A 24,994-nucleotide genomic window follows, 5' to 3' on the forward strand; every position below is an offset into this window, starting at 1 on the left:
CACACGCAAACACACACGCAAACACACACGCAAACACACGCAAACACACAAACAAACCACATGAGTGCAGACACACACTAACTCAAACACCAGAGACATACCAAACATCAAGTAAAGGCTAAATGTATCTCTTCAGCATTACTTTACCAAGCCCTTGCTATGGTAGCAGGCTGTTAGTAGTACCTTGGCTGGACAAACTGTTGCTGTGGAGGTTGAAGCCAGGAATAGTGGTTTTAACAGGCTTTTGCTAATGTAAAATATATGCCAGATTTTAAGAAATTATTGTTATTTCATGACGGAATTCATCTCAAAAGGATTGGTCGTAATAGCGGATCTTGAAAATGTTGTGGAAGAAAAGGAAGGTCAACACTTTCAATATCTTCGGCGCCCCCATCCCCCTCCACACACACTCCTACACAGTATCCACTCCCACACATATCCACTCCCACACACATTCACTTCCACACACATTCACAAGGGGCCATTATTTGGGGAGGATAGTCTTGACCAACAATAGAGGTGACAATCAACAGACACACAGGCTTAATTAAAGGGACTTTCATTCAGCTTGACACATCTCTGATGATCCATTAGCCACACAATTGCCAGGACAATGCTACACTGTCCCAGTGAGACGCACGCACGCACGCACGCACGCACGCACGCACGCACGCACGCACGCACGCACGCACGCACACACACACACACACACACACACACACACACACACACACACACACACACACACACACACACACACACACACACACACACACACAGCCAGGGGGAAGGGGTTTGGGTTCAGGAATTTCTTTGAATTATTATGCTACACTGTCCTTATTATGCTACACTGTCCTTATTATGCTACACTGTCCTTATTATGCTAGCAGACTCTTGTTTCTATTATTATGCTACACTGTCCTTATTATGCTACACTGTCCTTATTATGCTACACTTTCCTTATTATGCTACACGGTCCTTATTATGCTAGCAAACTCTTGTTTCTATTATTATGCTACACTGTCCTTATTATGCTACACTGTCCTTATTATGCTACACTGTCCTTATTATGCTACACTGTCCTTATTATGCTACACATTATCTGGATCTGAACAAGGAAAAAAGTGATGTTGGTGACACTTTTTTAGGTACTTTTTTAGGTACTTAAGAATGTCTTTATAGCGGTAAAATATCAACTTCTCAAATAACATCATAGTAATATGCCTGATCAGATTCATGACATGTTTTTCTGCACTCTTAGCCAGGATAGTTTTTCTTCTCTCCTGCCCTTGTTTCTTTATCTAGGATGACCCTGGGTTTCGCCAGGCAGGGGTGTGAAAGTCAGCGTGACCTTTGGGGCTAACCTCAGACACAAATCACCATGCGCTTCACAAAGCAAGGGAGCTACGGAACAGAGAACCTTTGTGAAACGGCGATGACCAAAAATGTGCCGATTTTTGCTGTTGTTGTTGCACAATGAGATGGGTCTTAAGCTGTCTATTCATGGGCTAGGGGCTAAGATCAAAGTGCAGGCAATATCATTTGCAGGGTTAATGCATTACACTTAGAAAACATTTGTAGGACTACTTCATATTACTGAAGTCAATGTTTGTAGAGGAATCTGTGTTTTGTTTCAGCTATGAAATGTAAAAATGTAATATAGCCTATTGCATAACCTGCCTGTGGGAACAGAGTAAACAAACAAGTAGCTTAACATTTTGCCATAAAAAGCCCACACAATGTGTTGGGAGCTTATACAGAGCCATGTTAAGAGTGGTCTTGTTTATTTGTCGGAGGGCTTCGAGTTGTTTGGCGTGGTCGGGGGTAACTCTTGCCGTGTGCTTAGAGTCAGGCCTTGGGGTCATGCCTCTCTCCAAGGAGAGCGAACCTCCACGTTATTTTTCTGTGTGTGTGTGTGTCAGCCCCACAGCACACTCTCTGCTCTTTGACTCCAATGTCCATATAAGGCAGCTGGTGCCATGGCAACCGTAGGGCTTGAATAGCAGTGTCAAATCCCTGAGCACACACATGACCCCCTCTCCCTCCCTCTCTCTTTTGCTCCCCCTTGTTCTCTCTCTCTCTCTCTCTCTCTCTCTCTCTCTTTCTCTCTCTCTCTCTCTCTCTCTCTCTCTCTCTCTCTCTCTCTCTCTCTCTCTCTCTCTCTCTCACACACACACACAGGCTGAAGAAAACTGAGGGAGCAGGAGAGAGAGAGAGAGGATGGTCAGTGTGGCGGCTTGCAACACTGTCTAGAGCCTAGCCTTCTTTTTTTAAATCTTAATTAAATTTGTGGACTCCAAAGGGAGGAGAGAAAGCCCTGTCCCTTCCCCCTTGCCTCAGCCACGGGAAGCACCCACACGGACTGAGCACAGGGCTAGGCCACAAGTCATTAGTGCTCGGTGGGAAAGAACTGACAAAAGACTGGAGTGAGTGCTTAGAGTAGCTCCACTGACTTCTGAGGGGTGGAAAGGAGGCTTTTTTGGATTTCTACCTCATCTGTGCTCTCTAATTTTGGAGGGTCTGAATCAGAGACTGGTCTAGCCACAACGACCGATGATATTGCTACAGCCTAGCCCTCTGCAACAACAAACAAGGAAGAGAGGGCACTTCCTTGAGCTAAAGATCATTTTGAAGAGAGCGAGAGAGACTGGTTGATTTAGTTAAACAGAGGGGGTAGATGTAACCACAGCTGAGACGTGATAGTGGTTTTCTGTGTGCCTTGATGATATTGCCACAGAGTGAGCTGTGAAACATCAAGTTGTTTTGCTAATGGTGACCTGGAAGAGCTCTTTGTCAACCAGAACGTTGTTGGTGCTCTGAGGATGGCTGGTAAACCCGTCTCTTGCCTCGCTCTGTCTGTACCCTCACTCCCGCCGTGGCTGTAAGAGTGATCTAGCAAAAACAAGACATTGACATTTTATATGAGTGTACTTCCCAAGGTAAGCATACAAAGCTTTTGTATTATTTCTCTCTGATGCCAGGATATAAGTAATATATTCCAGAAAGGCAGCAGGACTAGGTCTCTACATGAACACTATCAGAAAGGCAAACGGCATGACTGTTTTATGAGGGGTGGCCACTGCTTCGTCTCCAGGCATGTGCTAAGGACTAGCAAGGTTATTTTTCAGCCATTATTCTTGTCAAAGAGAGAAGGGAGTGAGAGAGAATTTCCCTCTCTAATCATGTGCAAAGTGCTAGTGAATGCGTAACTCATTCATAGACGCCAACTACCTTCAGCGACTATTGAAGATAGTATCTTCTGTTCCCTGGGAGTTTTTTTTAAGAGCTTCAACGCTCGTTCTGAACGTTAAAACGCATCGCTTGGGGTACGGTTTTGGAAACATAAGGACTGGCGTGCTCAGAACACCTGTGTGTAAGCGTTAACTGGGGAGGAAGTATATTTAGACAACTGGAGGCGCGCACAGCATATGGATGTGTGAGAAACTGCTACTGTTAAGTGTATCTTGTTTTATTTGAATTCTTTCTTGCTGATATGAAAGATAAGGGGCATGTCATATGTTTCGAAAACCGCTTCGCAAGTGATGATTATTGACGTTTCTAAACGTCAAAACACGGTGTCTGAATTGCAGTTCACACGCAGCCAACCGTGGGCGAAGCTAACCAGTAAAAACCCTACGGATAATAAGGGTTTTCGAGAGCTAGTGAATGGGGTGTGTTTTGGTCCGTTGTTGAAAGTTTGTGTTTGATTCATTGTTTCCTGTGAAAGGTTCTGTTTCGTGGCTGAAGCGGTAACAATTCGACTTCTATAAGACAGCCGTCGGAGGACATGGGCCAAAGGAAAAAACACACAAAAAGGGTGAATAACTGAAAAAGGAGAAAGAAAAACAGGGGCCATTGGAAGCCACAGGCATGCAAAACAAAAGTTTCTAAAGTGAAAGGCTTAACTATTTCCGGATCATAGTGTAAGGGGAGGAGACAAAACAGCTCTATTGTTTTTTGGGGGGAGGACAAACATTCTACAACATTTATACTGTTCTATAAATTAAAAGAGGGTGTGGGTATTTTTCAGGCAGACTATTTTAGTTTCCAACACACTTTAAGGACCAAAAAGCCAAACAAATTATTAAATGAGAAGACAGAGAACCTTCAAATATTGAACTCTGAACAGCGGAGCACAAAAGAAAGTCAAAGTTTAGACGGCAGCTACCGAAAGCTTTGGCTGTCTCCCATTCCTTCTGTGGTCTGCTAATCAAACAATGGCCATGGTGAGTGGGGGCTGGGGAGATCCCAACGGGGGCACCAACGGGCTGGGGGAGAAGGGCTATCTGAGGGGAGAGGAGGAGGACGGTTCGCCCCAGGCAGGGGGCAGTGACATGGAGGCTGGGGACGAGGACAAGGCATGTGTGGTGGACTGTGTGGTGTGTGGGGACAAGTCCAGTGGGAAGCACTACGGTGTGTTCACCTGCGAGGGCTGCAAGAGCTTCTTCAAGAGAAGCATCCGTCGCAACCTCAACTATACCTGCAGGTGAGACTTAATTAATAATTGTGATTTAATTATGGATTCTCAAAGTGGATGGATAATTATAACAGAGCTGCATGTGTAACTTTTTGGGCGACCCAACCCTAGAAATTTGGGTAATAGATCTGTCATTCTCATTGAAAGCAAGTCTAAGAAGCGGTAGATCTGTTCTATGTGCCCTATTTCTATGCGTCCTGTTCTTAAGTTTCATTTTTGAGTGTTTTACTTTCTGTTTTGTACACCAGCTTCAAACAGCTGAAAATACAATATTTTTGGTTATGGAAAATATATTTAACAACAGTTGAAATAGTACAATAATTCTCTAGACTATACTTGTTTGTTTTGTCACATAAACTGAAATAAGGCGAACTGTTCAAATTTTAGCAACCAGGAAGTGGTCGGAGTGATTTCTGCATAGTGCATCTTTAAAGTGCTCAAAGCGATTTACATTGTAAGAGGAGAATTCACCTCTTTCTCCACCAAACTGTAGCATACACCTGGGTAATAGCTTTGTCACTGAGCCTTTATTTTTGATCTCTTAGTTTGTCCTTATCCTTGATATCCCATTTGTACAAAGCAAATGGATGCAAATAGCTGGAATGAGTCATGCATTAATACATTGTTGACTGTGCAGAGCTGTTACAATTTCCCACAGCAGTGTGCATAATGCATTTGAGTCATCCCTCACTTAAAGGGATATTTGGGGAGTTTGTTTCATTAGTCCACTGTTGATACAGTCCCAAAATGTTTGGTATGTCAGCAAAGTTGTCAAGATATAGAACTTTCAAAATACAGAAAGTGTCACAGTGCGATGCGTTTTGAAAGTTCTATGTCTTGAAAACTTGAGTGCTGACATGCAAAACATTTTGGGACTGTATCAACAGTGGACTAATGAATCAAATACCAAAAGACAGTTTTTGAGTGGTATTTTCCTTTAAGTGAGAGCCTTTCATGACATGAAAGGTCTCTGAAGAAAATAGCTGAATTAAACATTGTATTACACACCATTGCTTATTGGCAGATGTTTTGATTGTCCATATTATTGGTAGACAACAATATGCAACAATTGAGGGTTGAATATACACCTCTATTGCATTTAATTGTATTGTTCAGCTCTATATTGTGATATTTTGTAATGTACTGTGCTGTTTTGCGGTATGCTATTTATTGATTTACATCCTTTTCCCCATATCTCCCAGAAGATATCATACAAATTCATATGTTGAATTTCTTCCTCACTGAGATTTTGTCATTCTTACATCAGCCACTCTGCCCATATGAAAGATCCATGAGCAAGATGCAATATTTAATGCCATGGATCATCTAAGGAAAGAGAGGGATTGGGTCATACAGTATATACACAGCAAATTGGCCAGTGTTACCTAGTATTGATTTTTCAGTGTAACATTTCTAGTGTTGATTCAGAAGGTAAATTAACTCTGTGAAAATAACACTCAGTGGTGTAAAATAACCCCAGTGTTGGTGTTAATAACCAGTATTGAGTGTGATTGTGTCAGTTTTACTATGTGGAGTGTAAAACATTCCTTTCAAAACCACACCCCTCATTATCAGATTTCCCAGCATGCTCTACTGCAGGTAGATTTTTTATTTTTTTGGTAACACTTCATTTTAAGGGGTCCTTATTACAGTGTCATTACATGTGTAATTATACTGTAACAAGTATTGTAGTTAATTGTAATAACTCATAGTTACACTGTAATAACAACATGTAACTGGTTGTAATTGCGGTTTGTAATTACAGAGGCGTAACAACAAATGCATGTTACCATGCTTGTTAGAAATGGACAAGTTTCAAGTAAATTCACCAATTTAATGTTTAGTTTCTTCTCAGCTGCATATAATATCCGTAATAACTGTCACAAGGATGCAATCTTTTGTGGACAGATGCACTGGGTGTCCGAGATTACAAAGGTTGGAAGTTCAAAAGGCTCTAATTACCTACCCGTAAATACGCAGTCTTCAAAATCTACACTCAATGTTGTCACAGAGTAATTGTAATATCTGCATAAGTACAATGTAATTACTGGTTGTTACACAGGATTTAGCTAGTTAAAATGTGTACCTACATAGTACATTACCCATTCTGGCAATCTAATCATCAGCTTCTGAAAGCGCCATCCAAATGAGAAAATAAACACACTAGTGCATATCTGTAATATCTGAATAAGTACAAGGTTGTCGATAGTTCTTACACAGGATTTAGCTATTTAAAGGGAGGTGTAACTTTATAGTTACATGTGAGCAATTTCTATATAATTACTTATTACTCATTACCAAGTGAAAATACGTACAAACAAAAAAAGAGCTCATACTTTAGTCAACTTTATTGCGACATGTAGAAAGACCTTACATGTCTTTCAAAATAATAAGGATTTTAATGTTATATTAATAATTGTATTACTTAGATGAAACAAATATATATACATATACACAGTGCCTTGCAAAAGTATACACCCCCTTGGCGTTTTTCCTATTTTGTTGCATTACAACCTGTAATTTAAATGGATTTTTATTTGGATTTCATGTAATGGACATACACAAAATAGTCCAAATTGGTGACGTGAAATTAAAATAATACGTTGTTTTAAAAATTGAAAAGTGGTGCATGCATATGTATTCAACCCCTTTGCTAAGAAGCCCCTAAATAAGATTTAGTGCAACCAATTACCTTCAGAAGTCACATAATTAGTTAAATAAAGTCCACCTGTGTGCACTTTAAGTGTCACATGATCTGTCACATGATCTCAGTATATATACACCTGTTCTGAAAGGCCCCAGAGTATGGGCTGCCCTTTAGGGCTGCCCTTTAGTCAGCCACCAATTGTGCAAAATTAAACGGCTATATCTTGTAATTGAACAAAATAGTAAGGTGGCCAATAACGGGGAACCGTATGTGTCACGACTTCCGCCAAAGTTGGTACCTCTCCTTGTTCGGGCGGTGTTCGGCGGTTGACGTCACCGACCTTCTAGCCATCACTGATCCATTTTTCACTTTCCATTGGTTTTGTCTTGTCTTCCATCACACCTGGTTTCAATCCCATCAAATACATGTTGTGTATTTAACCCTCTGTTTACCCTCATGCCTTTGTCAGTGATTGTTTGTTGTATGTATTGGTGCTAGTTATGTTCTGGTGTGCAACGGGTTTTGCACCGTCTTATTTTATTTTGTACATTTTGGTTTTTGGGGGTTTTGAATACTTAAATACTTTGACAGCTCAGTTTATACCAAGTTCATTCTCCCGCGCCTGACTTCCCTGCCACCAGCACTCACCCCATTACAGTATGCCGATAATAAGGGACGTATTTTTTTGCTAAACCACTTATCAAAAAGCTGATAGTTGTATTTCCACTGAAATGTCAAACATGATAATTGCTAACCCTAATTGCTGTTGGTGTTTTTACGACACCAATAATCAGAAAACATTGATGGCTTGTTCACAAGATAACACTGTTGAAGGTAATATATTTCTTAAACGCTGGCATTATTGATGGCATTATCTCGCTGGTTAGCTAGTGAGTAGTGCCCATAACATATTTGCCAGGTTTAGGTAGGTAGCTAGCTAGTCAAGGTTAAAAAACTATCTACCTAGCTAGCTAATCCCAAACTCAAGAGATTGCATGGAAAGTATATTATGTATTGGTAACTAGCTAGCTAGCTTGCTTGCTAGCATATTTTTATTCTGAATTTTTCTATGCATTTTATACAATTCTGACATTTTCAAAAATCAAAACAGGCAGAAGACTAGCGTAGCTAGCGTAGTTGGCCCAACAAAAAAACAACAAACCTCCTCCCTATAGGCTGTCTCGTTGTTGTCGGTGATCAGGCTGTTGTCATTGGCAGACTTAATGATGGTGTTGGAGTCGTGCCTGGCCGTGCAGTCATGAGTGAACCGGGAGTACAGGAGGGGCATGAGCACACAGCCCTGTGAGGGGGCTCCAGTGTTAAGAATCAGCTTGGCGGATGTGTTGTTACCTACCCTTACTATCTGAGTGTGGCCTGTTAGGAAGTCCAGGATACAGTTGAAGAGGAAGGTGTTTAGTCCCAAGATCCTTAGTTTATTGATGAGCTTTGAGGGCACTATGGTGTTGAATGCTGAACTGTAGTCAATGAATAGCATTCTCACATAGGTGTTCCTTTGTCCAGGTGGGAAAGGGCAGTGTGGAGTGCAATAGAGATTGCGTCATCTGGGATCTGTGGGGCTGTATGCAAATAGGAGTGGGTCTAGGGTTTCTGGGATAATGGTGTTGATGTGAGCCATGACCAGCCTTTCAAAGCACTTCATGGCTACGGACGTGAGTGCTATGGGTCGGTAGTCATTTAGGCAGGTTACCTTAGTGTTTTTGGGCACAGTCACTATGGTGGTCTACTTAAAATATGTTGGTATTACAGACTCGGACAGGGACATGTTGAAAATGTCAGTGAAGACACTTGCCAGTTGATCAGCGCACGCTTGCAGTACACATCCGGGTAATCCGTCTGGTGAATCTTGACCTGTTTAAAGGTCTTACTCACATCGGCTGCGGAGAGCATGATCGCACAGTCTTCCGGAACAGCTTGTGCTCTCATGCATGTTTCATTGTTATTTGCCTCGAAGCGAGCATAGAAGTAGTTTAGCTCGTCTGGTTGGCTCGTGTCACTGGGAAGCTCGTGGCTGTGCTTCCCTTTGTAGTCTGTAATGGTTTGCAAGCCCTGCCACATCCGACGAGCTTCAGAGCCGGTGTAGTACGATTCGATCTTAGTCCTGTATTGACACTTTGCCTGTTTGATGGTTCGTCGGAGGGCATAGCGGGATTTCTTATAAGCTTCTGGGTTAAAGTCCAGCTCCTTGAAAGCTGCAGCTCTAGCCTTTAGCTCAGTGTGGATGATGCCTGTAATCCATGGCTTCTGGTTGGGGTATGTACGTATGGTCACTGTGGGAATGACATCATCGATGCACTTATTGATGAAGCCAATGACTGATGTGGTGTACTCCTCAATGCCATCGTAGGAATCCCGGACCATATTCCAGTCTGTGCTAGCAAAACAGTCCTGTAGTTTAGCATCTGCTTCATCTGACCACCTTTTTTTAATCTAGTCACTGGTGCTTCCTGCTTACATTTTTTCTTGTAAGCAGGAATCAGGAGGATAGAATTATGGTCAGATTTGCCAAATAGAAGGTTAGGGAGAGCTTTGTATGCGTCTCTGTGTGAGGAGTAAAGGTGGTCCAGAGTTTTTTTTTCCTCTGGTTGCACATTTAACATGCTGATATAAATTTGGTAAGACAGATTTAAGTTTCCCTGCATTAAAGTCCCCGGCTACTAGGAGCGTCGCCTCTGGGTGAATGTTTTCTTGTTTGCTTATGGCAGAATACAGCTCTTTCAATGCTGTTTTAGTGCCAGCCTCTGACTGTGGTGGTATGTAAACAGCTACGACAAATACAGATGAAAACTCTCTAGGTAGATAGTGTGGTCTACAGCTTATCGTGAGATACACTACCTCAGGCGAGCAATAGCTCGAGACTTCCTTAGATGTCGTGCACCAGCTGTTATTTACAAAAATACATAGTCCGCTGCTCCTTGTCTTACCAGACTCCGCTGTTCTATCCTGCCGGTGCAGCGTAAAACCAGCCAGCTGTATGTTGATAGTGTCTTCGTTCGGCCACGACTCCGTGAAGCATAAGATATTACAGTTTTGAATGTCCTGTTGGTACTTTAATCTTGCGCGTAGGTCATCGATTTTATTCTCCAAAGATTGCACGTTTGCTAGCAGAATGAAAGGAAGTGGGGTTTTATTAGATCGCCTACAAATTCTCAGAAGGCAGCCTGCCGTCTGGCCCCTTTTTCTCCACCTCCTCTTCACGCAAATCACGGGGATCTGGGCCTGTTCCCGAGAAAGCAGTATATCATTTGTGTCTGGCTCGTCAAACTCGTTAAAGGAAAAAAAGGATTCTGCCAGTCCTTGGTGAGTAATCGCAGTCCTTATGTCTAGAAGTTATTTTCGGTTATAAGAGATGGTAGCGGCAACATTGTGTATAAAATAAGTAAAAAAATAAGTTACAAAGACGCAAATAAACAAACAAAAAAACTATCGGTTGGGGACACGTAAAATGTCTTCTTCTCCGGCACCATTGTAGTGTAATCAGCACACTTTTCAGTGTTAACTTAACACTGAAAAGTGTGGACCCCTGTTGACATTGGCCCCGTGTTAAGTTTAACACTGTCAGTGTTGATTTAAAGTGGAGAATTTGCTGTGCAGTTATATAACCGGGTTCTGTAAACCAGCTTATAATATATTTAAATAGAAGCTTATTTTGTATCACATCGTGTTTTATGCTTCAGCTTTTTACCTATACCCTCTAGTAATGTTATGCAATCATTTAGATATGGTCTGGTAACTCACAACTGCCTGGAAATGGTTTACATCACGTTGAAGTGACCTTCCTCCATTAAAGTGATATTACACATACTGTATATGCTACTATAGATTTCTACCAAGGGTTATGTAGCTATTGTAAGTGTCAGCTAAGCTAAATGTCCTTATCATTTGTGTATGGCATAGCAGTGATGACATGTTTTGATCTATATTTCAGGTCAAATCGAGAGTGCCAGATCGACCAACATCATCGTAACCAGTGCCAGTACTGTCGCCTGGAGAAGTGCTTTCGTGTAGGAATGCGCAAAGAAGGTACTTTTCCTGTCCACATACAATAGAACACCTGCATACCCATATTTCTGTGTAAATTCATGCAGAATATGTTTATGTTGACTTAAGAGACATGAACTCCAGTCAAGAAGGGACTGTATCCATAGATTTCTGCCCCAAAAAACAACTTTTGTTTACCATTACATGGCCCCCCACATGAAAAAATACTACAGTTTATTATAGAATACTACAGTACTTACTATATAATTATATAGTAACCTGTAGTATACAGTAGAATACTATACTACATACTGCAGTATCCCTCTAATATGTGTAGTACTTACTAAGGAATGTGTTGTATACTGTAGAATACTATAGTAAATACTACAGTATTATCATCCCCAAAAAACACTAAAGTAAATACTACAGAAATGACTGCAGAAACAATATTTTTTTTAAACTTAGGTAAATACTACAATAATTATTTTGCATATACCCTACCTATTCCCCTCCCCCATATCACACTTTGTGCCACCCATAAGTGAAGAACATACTGTACATGCCAAGTATAGATCATATATTGTGTTCCCTACAGGTTGTAGAAAAGAGCAGGAGTGCAGACTTACCTGCAGGTTATGGAAAATATGCTCTTTTAGTATTTTGCCAGTAGGTTTCTCAAGGAGAAAGTCTTCACTTCTGTGTCAAAGATAATAAAATGAACGCACTATATTAAATTGTGCAGTAATTTCCATAAAAACACAACAGTAAATTCTACAGTATACCATAATCTGCAAAAACACTACCTGAATTACTATAGTATATACTACAGTTTTATTTTACTATTTTATAGTTAACTGTAAGTACTACAGTATCCGCAGACTTTAGTCCGCAAAAACAATACAGTGAATACTATAGTATTTATACCATAGTATACTATGGTATTTTTTCATGTGGGCCATAGTCCATGTCACAAATAACTACCCTGGCCCTATCATAGCTAAGCTTACCATGGGTACAGTCTTGATGCCATGCACTTTGTCATCAAATCTAGTGCCTGCGTGAGTGAATGAGAGGGATACAGGAGCAAGCCACCTGCGCCCCTGAGCACCAGTCATTCACGCACATCACTGTCTGTATCTCAACTGTAACTATAGCCCCATAGTGATTTGAATATACAGTACCAGTCAAAAGTTTGGACACACCTATTCATTCAAGGGTTTTTCTTTCTTTCAATTTTTTTTACTATTTTCTACATTGTAGAATAATAGTGAAGACATCAAAACTACTATATGAAATAACCCATATGGAAACATATAGTATCCAAAACTGTTAAACAAATGAAAATATATTTTATATTTGAGATTCTTCAAAGTAGCCACCCTTTGCCTTGACGACAGCTTTGCACACTCTTGGCATTCTCTCAACGATCTTCATGAGGTAGTCACCTGGAATGCATTTTGATTAACAGGTGTGCCTTGTTAAAAGTTAATTTGTGGAATTTCTTTCCTTCTTAATGCGTTTGAGCCAATCAGTTGTGTTGTGACAAGGTATAGGTGGTATACAGAAGATAGCCCTATTTGGTAAAAGACCAAGTCCATATTATGGCAAGAACAGCTCAAATAAGCAAAGAGAAATGACAGAGGAACATTTCAAGAACTTTCTTCAAGTGGATTCACAATAACCATGAAGAGCAATGATGAAACTGGCTCTCATGAGGACCGCCACAGGAGAGGAAGACCCAGAGTTACCTCTGATGCAGAGGACAAGTTCATAGAGTTAACTTCACCTCAGATTGCAGCTCAAATAAATGCTTCACAGAGTTCAAGTAACAGACACATCTCTACATCAACTGTTCAGAGGAGACTGCGTGAATCAGGCCTTCATGGAATCGAATTGCTGCAAAGAAACCTCTACCAAAGGACACCAATAATAAGAAGAGACTTGCTTGGGCCAAGAAACACGAGCAATGGACATTAAACCGGTAGAAATCTGTCCTTTTGGTCTGATGAGTCCAAATTTGAGATTTTTGGTTCCAACTGCCTTGTCTTTGTGAGACCCAGTGTAAGGAATGACGCTGGAGAATAGAAGCAGGTACGGGGAGTTGACATTTAATTAGGAACGGACATGCAACAGGACAGGAACAGCGTCAGAACTGGGAAACACAAAGACAGATGACAAACAATGCAGCAGTGGGGAACAGAGCTGGGGACCTGACAAATACAGGGGAGGTAATAAAGAGGAGATTGAGTGAGGCCAATATCGCTGATGCGTGTGACGAGGGAAGGCAGGTGTGCGTAAATGATGGTGGCAGGAGTGCGTAATGCAGGGCAGCCTGGCGCCCTCGAGCGCCAGGGAGGAAGAACCGGAGCAGGCATAACACCCAGAGTGGGTGAACGGATGATCTTCGTATGTGTGGTTCTCACCGTGAAGCATGAAAGAGGAGGTGTGATGGTGTCGGGGTGCTTTGCTGGTGACACTGTCAGTGATTTATTTAGAATTCAAGGCACACTTAACCAGCATGGCTACCACAGGATTCTGCAGTGGTATACCATCCCATCTGGTTTGCGCTTAGTGGGACTATCATTTGTTTTTCAACAGTACAATGACCCAAAACACACCTCCAGGCTGTGTAAGGGCTATTTGACCAAGGAGGGTGATGGAGTGCGGCATCAGATGACCTGGCCTCCACAATCACTCATCCTCAACTCAATTGAGATGGTTTGGGATGAGTTGGACCGCAGAGTGAAGGAAAGCAGCCAACAAGTGCTCAGCATATGTGGGAACTCCTTCAAAAATGTTGGAAAAGCATTCCTCATGAAGCTGGTTGAGAGAATGCCAAGAGTGTGCAAAGCTGTCATCAAGGCAAAGAGTGGCTACTTTTTAATTATCTCAAATATAAAATATATTTTGATTTGTTTAACACTTTTTTTGGTTACTACATGATTTCTTATGTGGTATTTCATAGTTTTGATATCTTCACTATTATTCTACAATGTAGAACATAGTACAAATAAAAAAAAAACCTTGAATGAGTAGGTGTGTCCAAAGTTTTGACTGGTACTGTGTATAACATTCTATCTGTCTGGTAGTAGTGATTGTTCCACCGTTACCATGGTTATATGCCATCTTATACTATAGCCTAATGAAGCCCTAAGTAAAATACAGTATCCCTATGTCGTTGATATGAGGCATTATTGTAGCCTAGGGTAAAGGGTCAGAGTGATATAGCCCACAATGATTTACTTGAGCTGTTGCAGAACATGTAGAGGAATTTAACTCTAAATGCTTCCTCTTCAGTCTAATATAGACGACTTTGCCTTCCGTTATCTGTGATCGACTGGCTCGATTTGGTCTTATGTAGCAACATTTGAAATTGTGCGTTTTTTAATTTTTACATTGGATAAAAGTAGAGACTAGCTAGAGAATGGTATAACATACACTACAGTTGAGGAACAATGGGAAAGTAATTATGCTTTGAAAGTTGATAAACTTGTAACCTCACTTTTGTGAAAATGGCCCTTGAATGTTGTGATACCTACTGGAGAGCTCTTCTTTGTCTACACCCATTAAGCATTGTTCACACCATCCTAACCCCACCCATCTCTAAGGATTCACATGTGAGGCTATGTGCTAAACAACCAAAGATTTCAAGACTAAAGGCTGGTTTATGCTACGGGCGTGTTCATAAATTTAATCTGGAGTGCCAGTGTGCTCTGGGCATTCGTAAACTCAGAGGGTTGTCAGATTGTCTGTTCGTAAATTCAGGGCGTTTCGCTCTCGGAGCGTTCAGAGCGCACACTGGACACTCTGGCCATGGAGTAGGGTTGATCTGAGCGTTCTGACCTAACAGCAGTCAAGCACCCAAGCTAACTGGCTAACATTGGCTAGCTTGCTAGCTACTTCCAGACACAAATGAGAGAACAGCTCACTGACCATTTTACTCACCCTAGCAGAGCTAGTTAGTCTGTTTTTATGATATCCAGAGCATTGGTGACTGCAACTGTACTGCTGCCGGCAACAATTTAATAACGCGTTTTTTTCCTAACATTTACTGAGACCGGCCATATTCAACAGGTGTTGAGCGTTCATAAATTCATCAGTTATTCTGTGCTCTCACACACTCAGACAAGAGTGCTCTGAAATCGGAGTATATAGCCACTGTGAATGTACCAGCTACGTCTCTCAACAGTTGTTGCAGTGACATAAACATTCTATTGAAATAGTTACTTGCATAATGAAATCTTTTGTTTAGACATGTAGCTAGCTAACTAGCTAAACAATGAACCATAATCCCAACTCATTACGGTACTACCTTGCATGCATTTTCAGGTACCAAACCAACCAGGTTCAATGTTAGCTAGCTAATATTAGGTTATAACGAGCAATGCAAATGGCTCTGAGATACGAATAATATTACTACAGAGATCATACACACAATGTTAGCTAGCTAGCCAGTTAACGTTAGCTAGCTAACGGTACACTTTAACTTGAAATGAAAACAACTTTCTGACAAAATTAGAAACGTGTAATATCTGAAAATGTAGCTAGCTAGACCTTCTTACCTGTATACATGGATGGACGCTTCTCCCTCTCTGTCACAGATGTCATGGTTGCCCTTAGTTTGAAGATGTATTCCGGAGACAGGTGTTTTATACAACAGCCTTCTGTGTGTTCTCTTTTCAACTCCGTCTGCATATTTGTAATCAAACCCCAGAACTTCATCTCTTTAGATATCATACACTAATTCCACTGATTTCAAAACTCGGTCCTCCATAAAGTGGAGAGCAACCCTGATGCAGTTCTACTATGTGATATCTTTCAAAAAAATCAGTGTTAGAAAGGATTACCTACACATAATGACCCGCTCATGTTATAGACAGAAGCGTGCTACATGGCAGACCAATCCGATCTCATCTCTCGGCATGTCCTACCAACTCATTATCTCAGCCAATCATGGCTAGCGGGAAGGTTTCTGTCTTTTTCCATGGCTAAACCAACTTTTTCCGTGGCTAAACCAACTAGGCTCTTAATTTAAAAATGTTATTCGTATTTACAGATTGCGTCTGAGTTTGTTATTAAGGCACATGAAAGATCACATGTTCCAGAAGGCATTTCTGCCCCCGCATTTTGATTCAAAAAAAGGTTACGCTCAAATGGTGCTACTGTGAAGTAGTGCGCCTAGTTTCCTGAAACGAGTCACATATGCTCCTCCTATAGGAGCATATTAGAGTGGAATTCTCAAGGTTAAATGGCTTAATACATTAACTATGGTTGGGAGCATTATAGCAGTATTTGATATAGCCACGCTCCATTTCATCCTTACAAAGAAGCAAAATAATGTCCTTTTCTTCCTGAGAGCAATCAATCTGAAAACAAAGGCCATAATGTCATTTTTTATCCCACTTTTGGTAATACACATCTTTACACAGTAAAAAATGAACTCCAGGAGAGAATTAATTGGAGGAAATTTAATTTTAATGGATAATTCTGCTGTCTTTTGTTTTATTCTTCGGGATAACCTTCAATTGGAGGATTCTCGAAGAATGCAAGTCCTCCATTTTGCCCTCTTTTATAGAGGAATCTGTCTGCGCCCCTTTGTGTCAGCTTCACTCAGGAATTAGATGGTCCTTATCTGGTCAAGACCGTCTGTTGTTAATCTGCCAAACCACCTTCTGTGAGAGAGCATGCCCGACTCACTTTCAACTTCTCCCCCCTGCCCTCCCTACTTTTCAACCCAAATCCTAATCCCTTTCGTCCTCCCCATTTCCCTGCCCCTTCTTAACTTCCCCCCAACCTCCCTTTGTGCCCCCATCCCCACCCCAGCAGTTCAGCGCGGACGTATCCCCCCCTCACACTCCAGCCTCAGCCCCACGGGCACCCCAGTAGGTGGCGGTAGTGGTGTAGGAGGGGCTGATTTCTACAACAACAATGGTGGGCAGCCCGTGTCAGAGCTAATCTCCCAGCTGCTCCGTGCCGAGCCCTACCCCAGCAGCCGCTACGGCCACCAGTACAACCAACAGGGCCAGGCCACCGGCGCAGGCGGGGCCGTCATGGGCATCGACAACATCTGCGAGCTGGCAGCTAGGCTGCTCTTCAGCACCATTGAGTGGGCCAGGAACATCCCCTACTTCCCAGAGCTGCCTGTGTCAGAGCAGGTAGCTCTCCTCAGGTTGAGCTGGAGCGAGTTGTTCATCCTGAACGCAGCCCAGTCCGCCCTGCCCCTCCACATGGCCCCACTGCTGGCCGCTGCGGGTTTCCACTCCTCACCCATGTCGGCCGAGCGGGTGGTCTCCTTCATGGACCAAGTGAGGGTGTTCCAGAACCAGGTGGAAAAGCTGAGCCGGCTCCAGGTGGACTCTGCCGAGTACAGCTGTCTTAAGGCCATCGTCCTCTTCTCGCCAGGTGAGATGTCTGTTTTATTTTATTCCCACCTTGTACTGTATGCGTATTGTGTCTGTTGAGATTTGTTTTGACATGCAAATACTTTTTGACATGCATGTCAGACTTGATGACCTATATGTCGACCTGATACATTTTGAGACTTTTGACTACTGTACATATTCAAACTATTGACTTGCATACTGTGACTTTTTACTAACATGCTGAGACTTTAACATATGCACTACATGACCAAAGTATGTGGACACCTGCTTGTCGAACATCTCATTCCAAAATCATGGGCATTAATATGGAGTTGGTCTCCCCTTTGCTGCTATAAAAAGCCTCCACTCTTCTGGGAAGGCTTTCCACTAAATGTTGGAACATTGCTACGGGGACTTGCTTCCATTCAGCCACAAGAGCATTAGTGAGGTCAGGCACTGATGTCGGGCGATTATGCCTGTCTCACAGTTGGCGTTCCAATTCATCGCAAAGGTGTTCAATGGGGTTGAGGACAGGGCTTTGTGTAGGCCAGTGAAGTTCTTCCACACCGATCTTGAAAAACTATTTCTGTATGGATCTCTTTTTGTGCCCGAGGGCATTGTCATGCTGAAACAGTAAAGGGCCTTCCCCAAACTGTTGCCACAAAGTTGGAAGCACAAAATTGTCTAGAATGTCATTGAATGCTGTAGCGTTACGATTTCCCTTCACTAGAACTAAGGGGCCTAGCCCAAACCATGAATAATAGCCCCAGACCACTTTTCCTCCAACAAACTTTACAGTTGGCACTATGCATTGAGGTAGAGTTTCCCTGGCATCCGCCAAACCCAGATTCGTCCGTCAGACTGACAGATGGTGAAGCGTGATTCATCACTCCAGATAACGTTTCCACTGCTCCAGAGTCCAATGGCGGCGAGCTTTACACCACTCCAGCTGATGCTTAGCATAGCACATGGTGATCTTTGGCTTTTGTGCGGCTGCTCGGCCGTGGAAACCCATTTCATGAAGCTCCCGACGAACAGTTCTTGTGTTGATGTTGTTTCCACAGGCAGTTTGGAACTCGGTAGTGAGTGTTGCAACCGAGGACAGATTATTTTTACGCACTACACACTTCAGCATTCGACGGTCCCGTTCTGTGAGCTTGTGTGGCCTACCACTTCGCGGCTGAGCCGTTGTTGCTCCTAGACATATCCACTTCACAATAACAGCACTTACAGTTTATTGGTGCCATTCTAGCAGGGCCCAAATTTGACAAACTGACTTGTTAGAAAGGTGGCATCCTATGCCGGTGCCACGTTGAAAGACACTGAGCTCTTTAGGAAGGCCATTCTACTGCCATTGTTTGTCTATGGAGATTACACGGCTGTGTGCTCAATTTTATACACCTGTCAGAAATGGGTGTGGCTGAAATAGCTGAATCCAGTCATTTGAATGGGTGTTCACATACTTTTGTATATGTAGTGTATTTCTAATGGGAAAGCATATCACTCTATATCAGGGCTTTCCAAACCCTCTTCCTGGAGAGCTACAGTACAGTCCAATACATTTTGCTCTCCCCCTTATATAACGCACCCAATTCTAATAATTAGCTGGTTGATAAACTGAATCAGATTAGGTACAATTGGGGTTGGAGTAAAAACCTACGAGAGGGTTTCTCTCCAGGAACAGTGTTGGAGAGCACTGCGCTACGTTATCTAATGGTAACCAAGCACCTGTTGACTGAAATCACTAGGACAAATCTTGAACACGGTTATACTGGTAGACTTGAGGAGTGTGGTACCCTCTCCTGGCACCACAATACAAGTGCAAAGTACTATCACAGGCCTTATGTAGATGTATGGTAGTGTGGTGTTTTTCAACTCCGGCCCTCGAGGAGTCTACCCGACAGCACACATTTTATTTCAGCCCCCGAACAAAAACACCTGATCGAGGATTTGATGATTAGTTGACGAGTTGAATCGGGCGCCCCGTTTTTTTAAATAAAAATGTGTACTTTTGGGGGTGCTCAAAGACGAGATGAGAAAAAAAACTGTTGTGGTTGATATTGTAACTGAAAGGTCTGCCCTGCACACTTACCCTGAGAATGTGATAACGCTCTCTGTAGCTGACGTGAGTAAGACCTTTAAACAGGTCAATATTCACAAGGCTGCGTGGCCAGACAGATTAACAGGACGTGTGCTCTGGGCATGTGCTGACCAACTGGCAGGTGTCTTTACTGACATTTTCAACATATCCCTGATTGAGTCTGTAATAGCAACATGTCTCAAGCAGACCACCATAGTCCCTGTGCCCAAGAACACGAAGGCAACCTGCCTAAATGACTACAGACCCGAAGCACTCACGTCCGTAGCCATGAAGAGCTTTGAAAGGCTGGTAATGGCTCACATCAACACCATTATCCCAGAAACCCTAGACCCACTCCAATTTGCATACAGCCCAAACAGATCCACAGATGATGCAATCTCTATTGCACACTGCCCTTTCCCACCTGGACAAAGGAACAGTTATGTGAGAATGAATGCTATTCATTGACTGCAGCTTAGCATTCAACACCATAGTACCCTCAAAGCTCATCACTAAGCTAAGGATTCGGGGACTAAACACCTCCCTCTGCAACTGGATCCTGGACATCCTACACGGACCGCACCCAAGTGACGAGGGTAGGTAGCAACACATCTGCCACGCTGATCCTCAACACTAGAGCCCCCCAGGGGTGCGTGCTCAGTCCCCTCCTGTACTCCCTGCACGACAAAGGCTATTCCCCCTCAGGAAACTAAAAAGATTTGGCATGGGTCCTGAGATCCTCAAATGGCAAGCGGTACCGGAGTGCCAAGTCTAGGACAAAAAGGCTTCTCAACACTTTTTACCGCCAAGGCATAAGATTCCTGAACAGGTAATCAAATGGCTACCCGGACTATTTGCATTGTGTGCCCCCTCCCCAACCCCTCTTTTACACTGCTGCTACTCTCTGTTTATCATATATGCACAGTCACTTTAACTATACATTCATATACATACTACCTCAATAGGCCCGACCAACCACTGCTCCCGCACATTGGCTAACCGTGCTATCTGCATTGTGTCCCGCCACCCACCACCCACTAAACCCTCTTTACGCTACTGCTACTCTCTGTTCATCATATATGCATAGTCAATTTAACCATATCTACATGTACATACTACCTCAATCAGCCTGACTAACCGGTGTCTGTATATAGCCTCGCTACTGTTTTTCAATGTCTTTTTACTGTTGTTTTTATTTCTTTACTTGCCTATTGTTCACCCCATACCATATTTTGCACTATTGGTTAGAGCCTGTAAGTAAACATTTCACTGTAAGGTCTACCTGTTGTATTCGGTGCGTGTGACAAATACACTTTGATTTGATTTGAACATTTTGACATGTAAATTAAACAATTTTGCACTATCATGCTTGAATGACCGAATTCAAAAACACATAAACAAAAGATAGAAATGATACAATGTGTAAAAAACAGGAAAACAGAAGAGAAAAAAAATCTAGGTGTACAACCTAACCTTTTTAGTTGTCGGTTAGAATATTTTTCTTGTTGGTGCAAAACGAAAGCAACCCTTCATCTTTATTTAGGGTCCCGTCTCAATAAAGTACTGCTCCCTCCCACTTTGTCCTCACCTCAACAATCTCTTCCTCCCTTCTTCCATCTCAGATGCGTGTGGCCTGACAGACCCAGCCCATGTGGAGTCTCTGCAGGAGAAGGCCCAGGTGGCTCTGACAGAGTACGAGCGGATGCAGTACCCAGGTCAGCCCCAGCGCTTCGGCCGCCTGCTCCTCCGCCTGCCCGCCCTCCGCGCGGTGCCCGCCAACCTCATCTCCCAGCTCTTCTTCATGCGTCTGGTGGGCAAGACGCCCATCGAGACTCTCATCCGCGACATGCAGCTCTCCGGAAGCTCTATCAGCTGGCCCTACGTCCCTGGACAGTAACCCCGAAAGGAAGTCTCCGTCTGGGCAGTGACGACAAGGACCACAGGTTCCTCTGACTCATCCATCTGTGTGATCCTATGCTAGCACCAGCTGGACATCATACAAGTTGCACTGCCTCCATGAACTGAGCTCTCCATACCAGCCTAGCGCCAGCTGGGTCTATTGCCAGCACACTGGTGCCAACACACCTACTGTGCGCCATTATGGCAACCTGAGTCAGCTATGCCATGCCAGTCAGCTAATGTCCTGCCAATAGAGGTCACTGGAACCATGCCTCATTTTCCACATCTCATTGCCTTTGGTGCAAAGACTTTCAACATCAACATCAAACCAAGTTGGAGATCACTCTTGGTGAAATTCTGGAGAATTCTGGTAGAAAAGCTTTATATATGCAAACACAGAAGTGGTAGAGGAAATGGAACTGGGACAAGACATTTCACCCGAATCTTCATCATCCACTGAAATTTCACTCAAAACGTAATTGTCCTTAAAGCTAGAATCCTTACTTGCTACATCCATTTTTTGACTTATAAATGAATTATATATACCCATTTATTATTGAAGAATATAACTTATAAATAACTTATAGTCTCAAAACATCATTTAAACTACATTGTTAAATGTACCTACAGTATCTCCAAGCCCATTCCGCGCAGCTTTTTACCAAAACAGAGGCGGGTGCCTGCTTTGTTATTGTTTCAATTAAGGATTCTAGCTTTAAAGAGGTTACAGATATGACATTTGAACTACTAAATCAGCCAGGCAGATAAAGTGGAGAGACTTACAGAGGGACTCAATGATAGTTTCCATGTACCACTCATAGGGCTCTTACTTGTTGTACTGGGCAACTTTTCAAACTCCACAGTCACACAAATATGGATCGATACCTCACAAGACAGCAGAATGCTATGGACGGATTTCTTCTAAAGGCAACCTCTCTGTCATTGTACAATGGTTCACCACAGACTGCCTTCTTTTCAACAACTGCCTTTTCAATATGAATTCGGACACTGCAGTATGAGTAGATCATTCAACTGGACATATTCTTTAAGATTAACGCAGTTTTTTTAAATATACGGACTGATATTTAAACTACACCTGAAGATGATGAATGCAGCTGATGTGAGTGACAGGCTGATTGTTGAAACAAGGCTGTTCTCAAGTGACAAAAAAAAGTATTTAATCAAAAAAGGTTGTGGCCAAATGGTTTCCCTGTGACATATCACCATGCTGAAAGGTTGTGGCCAAACGGTTCACCTATGACCTGCTGGTAGTTGGTACTTTCAAAATGCAGAGAAATCGCATCAAAACTAATTTTAAGTGTTAAGAAGTGTATATACTGTAGATTTAGGGAACCAAACGGTTGTCCTGCTGCATGTCACAATTTAGTTATTGATCTGTGTTTCATCTCTACGAAATGGGATTAGAAGGTAAAGTTCTTTTTTTTTATGTTGAGTTCACAGTTTCTTTTTTAAAACATGAACATTTTCATGTGAAAATACCTCTACCATTCCTCGAGATGTGTCAAAAAGATGTGATTCTCCATAGCGGTGAAAATGACACTACACTGGTGCAGAACAAGAGGCTACCCCTGAGCCAATTGTATTGCCACCACAAAGCAATGCATTCCACTAGCTCAATGCAGAACACTTAGGCAATATGGGAGTTTGTTGTCATGGCTGTTTGGTGATGTGACTGCTGCAGCCAAAATGACAAGGTGAGTGTGTGGATCGTTTCTTTCCTTAGTTGTGTCAGTTACCGCCATAAGAATGTCAGTTAGATGTGGGCAATATGTTTTGTACTCACAAGCTAATAAGAGATGAAATTTGTGATTTGTATATACACTAGATGAGTTTTGGGGTGATGTGTTGGAAGCCACCCTGCCTCCATCTTGGCACTCCCCCACCTTGTAAAAAATATTTTGGAAGCTATAGAAATGCATTTATTAATGTCTACGTTCGTTTTTGCCACATTGATTCCATTACAGACACCTTAATTCATGCTTTTAAATTATATTATGTGAGGTAAGCAAAAATAAAAAATGGAAAAAATAGATCAACATTTTTTTAGTATAATTTTTTGAGATGACTAATGTTACCATCCCTACTAGAACAAACAATACTTAACTATATGTAATTTTGTCATTGAAACTTGTAGAATTCCATTCATTCCTATGGAGGACTGCTCCTACTGGGGAGTACCAGTACGTATGTATAGGCTTTCATCAAAGAGAAACTACTGTAAATGTTGTTGTTTTTTTTTACAAATGTCGGCAAAGAATGTGTTGCATGATCACATTGCAAAACATTATATTGTAGAATAATTTAGAATATTTAATTACAAAAAATATGTTAATTGTTATTCTTCATTAAAAACACTAAAGAGAGAATATTAGACAGCACAATAACGTGCAAAAGGTAATGCACACATTTTGTAGAATAGGTGAAAACAGCCTCATTTCAATCTACCTATTGTAAATCATTTCCCAAGAAAGAACCATTACACTGTTGCATCTTGCACCAGCGTGAGGCGACATCAGACAAAGTTACAACTGTTCGTGCTCTTTACCTGTTGTCACCATCATACGATATTCCTTGAGAGCATGAGTTGGTGTCTTTTGTCGAGCTGCTGGAAAATATAGGGTAGTGTTTAATCCTTAATGTACAGAAACATGAGGTATGCCCTCCTAATGCAGTTTTCACTCACCCGCTTCAGGTCCTTTAGTCCGGTTGTATTCATCAGCCACTCCCTGAGATGTAGAGGAGAATGCTAAAACATACTACTACAATCTTAGAAAAAAAGGTTCCAAAAGGCTTCTTTGGCTGTCCCCATAGGAGAACCCTTTTTGGTTCCAGTTAGAACTCTTTTGGGTTCCATGTAGAAGCCTCTGGGGTAAGGGTTCTACATGGAATCCAATAGGGTTCTACCTGGAACCAAAATGGTTCTACCAGGAACCAAAAAATTGTTTTCAAAGGGTTCTCCTATGGGGACAGCTGAAGAACATTTTTAGGTTTTAGATAGCACCTTTTTTTCCAAGAGTGTACTCAAAAGGGTGTTATTCATAAAAGTTAGACAGTTTTTCCACAATTGTAGAGGAAACATCACACAAATAAATGTTTGAACTCATAGGGCTGGTGATCGGGGCTTTTTATTATTTGCGTATCATTTAGCTGATTCCTAAAGCTAAGGAGAAAGGTTAAAATACCACCTGCTCCTTAGTAGTACAAATTCTAGGTGAAAATATTGACTCCTTTTACTGTTTTTATTTTTATCATCTAATTTTGGACTCAAAAAGTAGTTACAAATATATTTTTTAAAGTAAGCCTGTGTGCATGTGTGTGTGTGTGTGTGCTGTAACGGTGCTTGTTTCAATGAATCACTAAAAAGTTACTTTAAAGTATCAGTATCAGAATAGTGGACTGTAAGACAAAAAAAATATCCATATTCTTTCTGGCCAAAAATCTAATAGCAGATGCTTTTTCATGCTCACCGCACCTGGGAATTCATCGTCCCATCCTCCAGGGTGTCCAGC

General features: G+C 42.1%; 1 protein-coding gene across 2 annotated transcripts; it reads left to right on the plus strand.

Annotated features, from left to right (window-relative positions):
• The first annotated feature begins 2,155 nt into the window (after nt 1–2,155).
• On the plus strand, nt 2,156–24,784 carry LOC110530118 (nuclear receptor subfamily 2 group F member 6). 2 transcript variants are annotated; one of them, XM_036985671.1, is made up of 5 exons: nt 2,156–2,939; nt 3,728–4,486; nt 11,071–11,165; nt 16,950–17,525; nt 21,188–24,784. In XM_036985671.1, exons 2-5 carry the CDS (start codon nt 4,218–4,220, stop codon nt 21,460–21,462), a joined length of 1,215 nt encoding a protein of 404 aa, XP_036841566.1. In that variant the 5' UTR covers nt 2,156–2,939; nt 3,728–4,217; the 3' UTR covers nt 21,463–24,784. The 2 variants fall into 2 exon arrangements, with proteins under 2 accessions (XP_036841566.1, XP_036841565.1); XM_036985670.1 differs by having other exon boundaries at nt 2,157–2,939; nt 16,947–17,525.
• Nucleotides 24,785–24,994: the final 210 nt, after the last annotated feature.

The sequence above is a fragment of the Oncorhynchus mykiss genome, chromosome 8 (genome assembly GCF_013265735.2).
Source record: "Oncorhynchus mykiss isolate Arlee chromosome 8, USDA_OmykA_1.1, whole genome shotgun sequence".
In the NCBI taxonomy this organism is placed as follows: domain Eukaryota; kingdom Metazoa; phylum Chordata; class Actinopteri; order Salmoniformes; family Salmonidae; genus Oncorhynchus; species Oncorhynchus mykiss.

What these genes read in the sequence shown, in the direction of transcription:
- LOC110530118 (XM_036985670.1), top strand. Translation starts at nt 4,218, where the DNA reads ATGGCCATGGTGAGTGGGGGCTGGGGAGATCCCAACGGGGGCACCAAC. An exon ending in TGTAGGAATGCGCAAAGAAG is followed by an intron (nt 11,166 to 16,946) that starts GTACTTTTCCTG and finishes TCCCCACCCCAG; the next exon opens with CAGTTCAGCGCGGACGTATC. An exon ending in CATCGTCCTCTTCTCGCCAG is followed by an intron (nt 17,526 to 21,187) that starts GTGAGATGTCTG and finishes CTTCCATCTCAG; the next exon opens with ATGCGTGTGGCCTGACAGAC.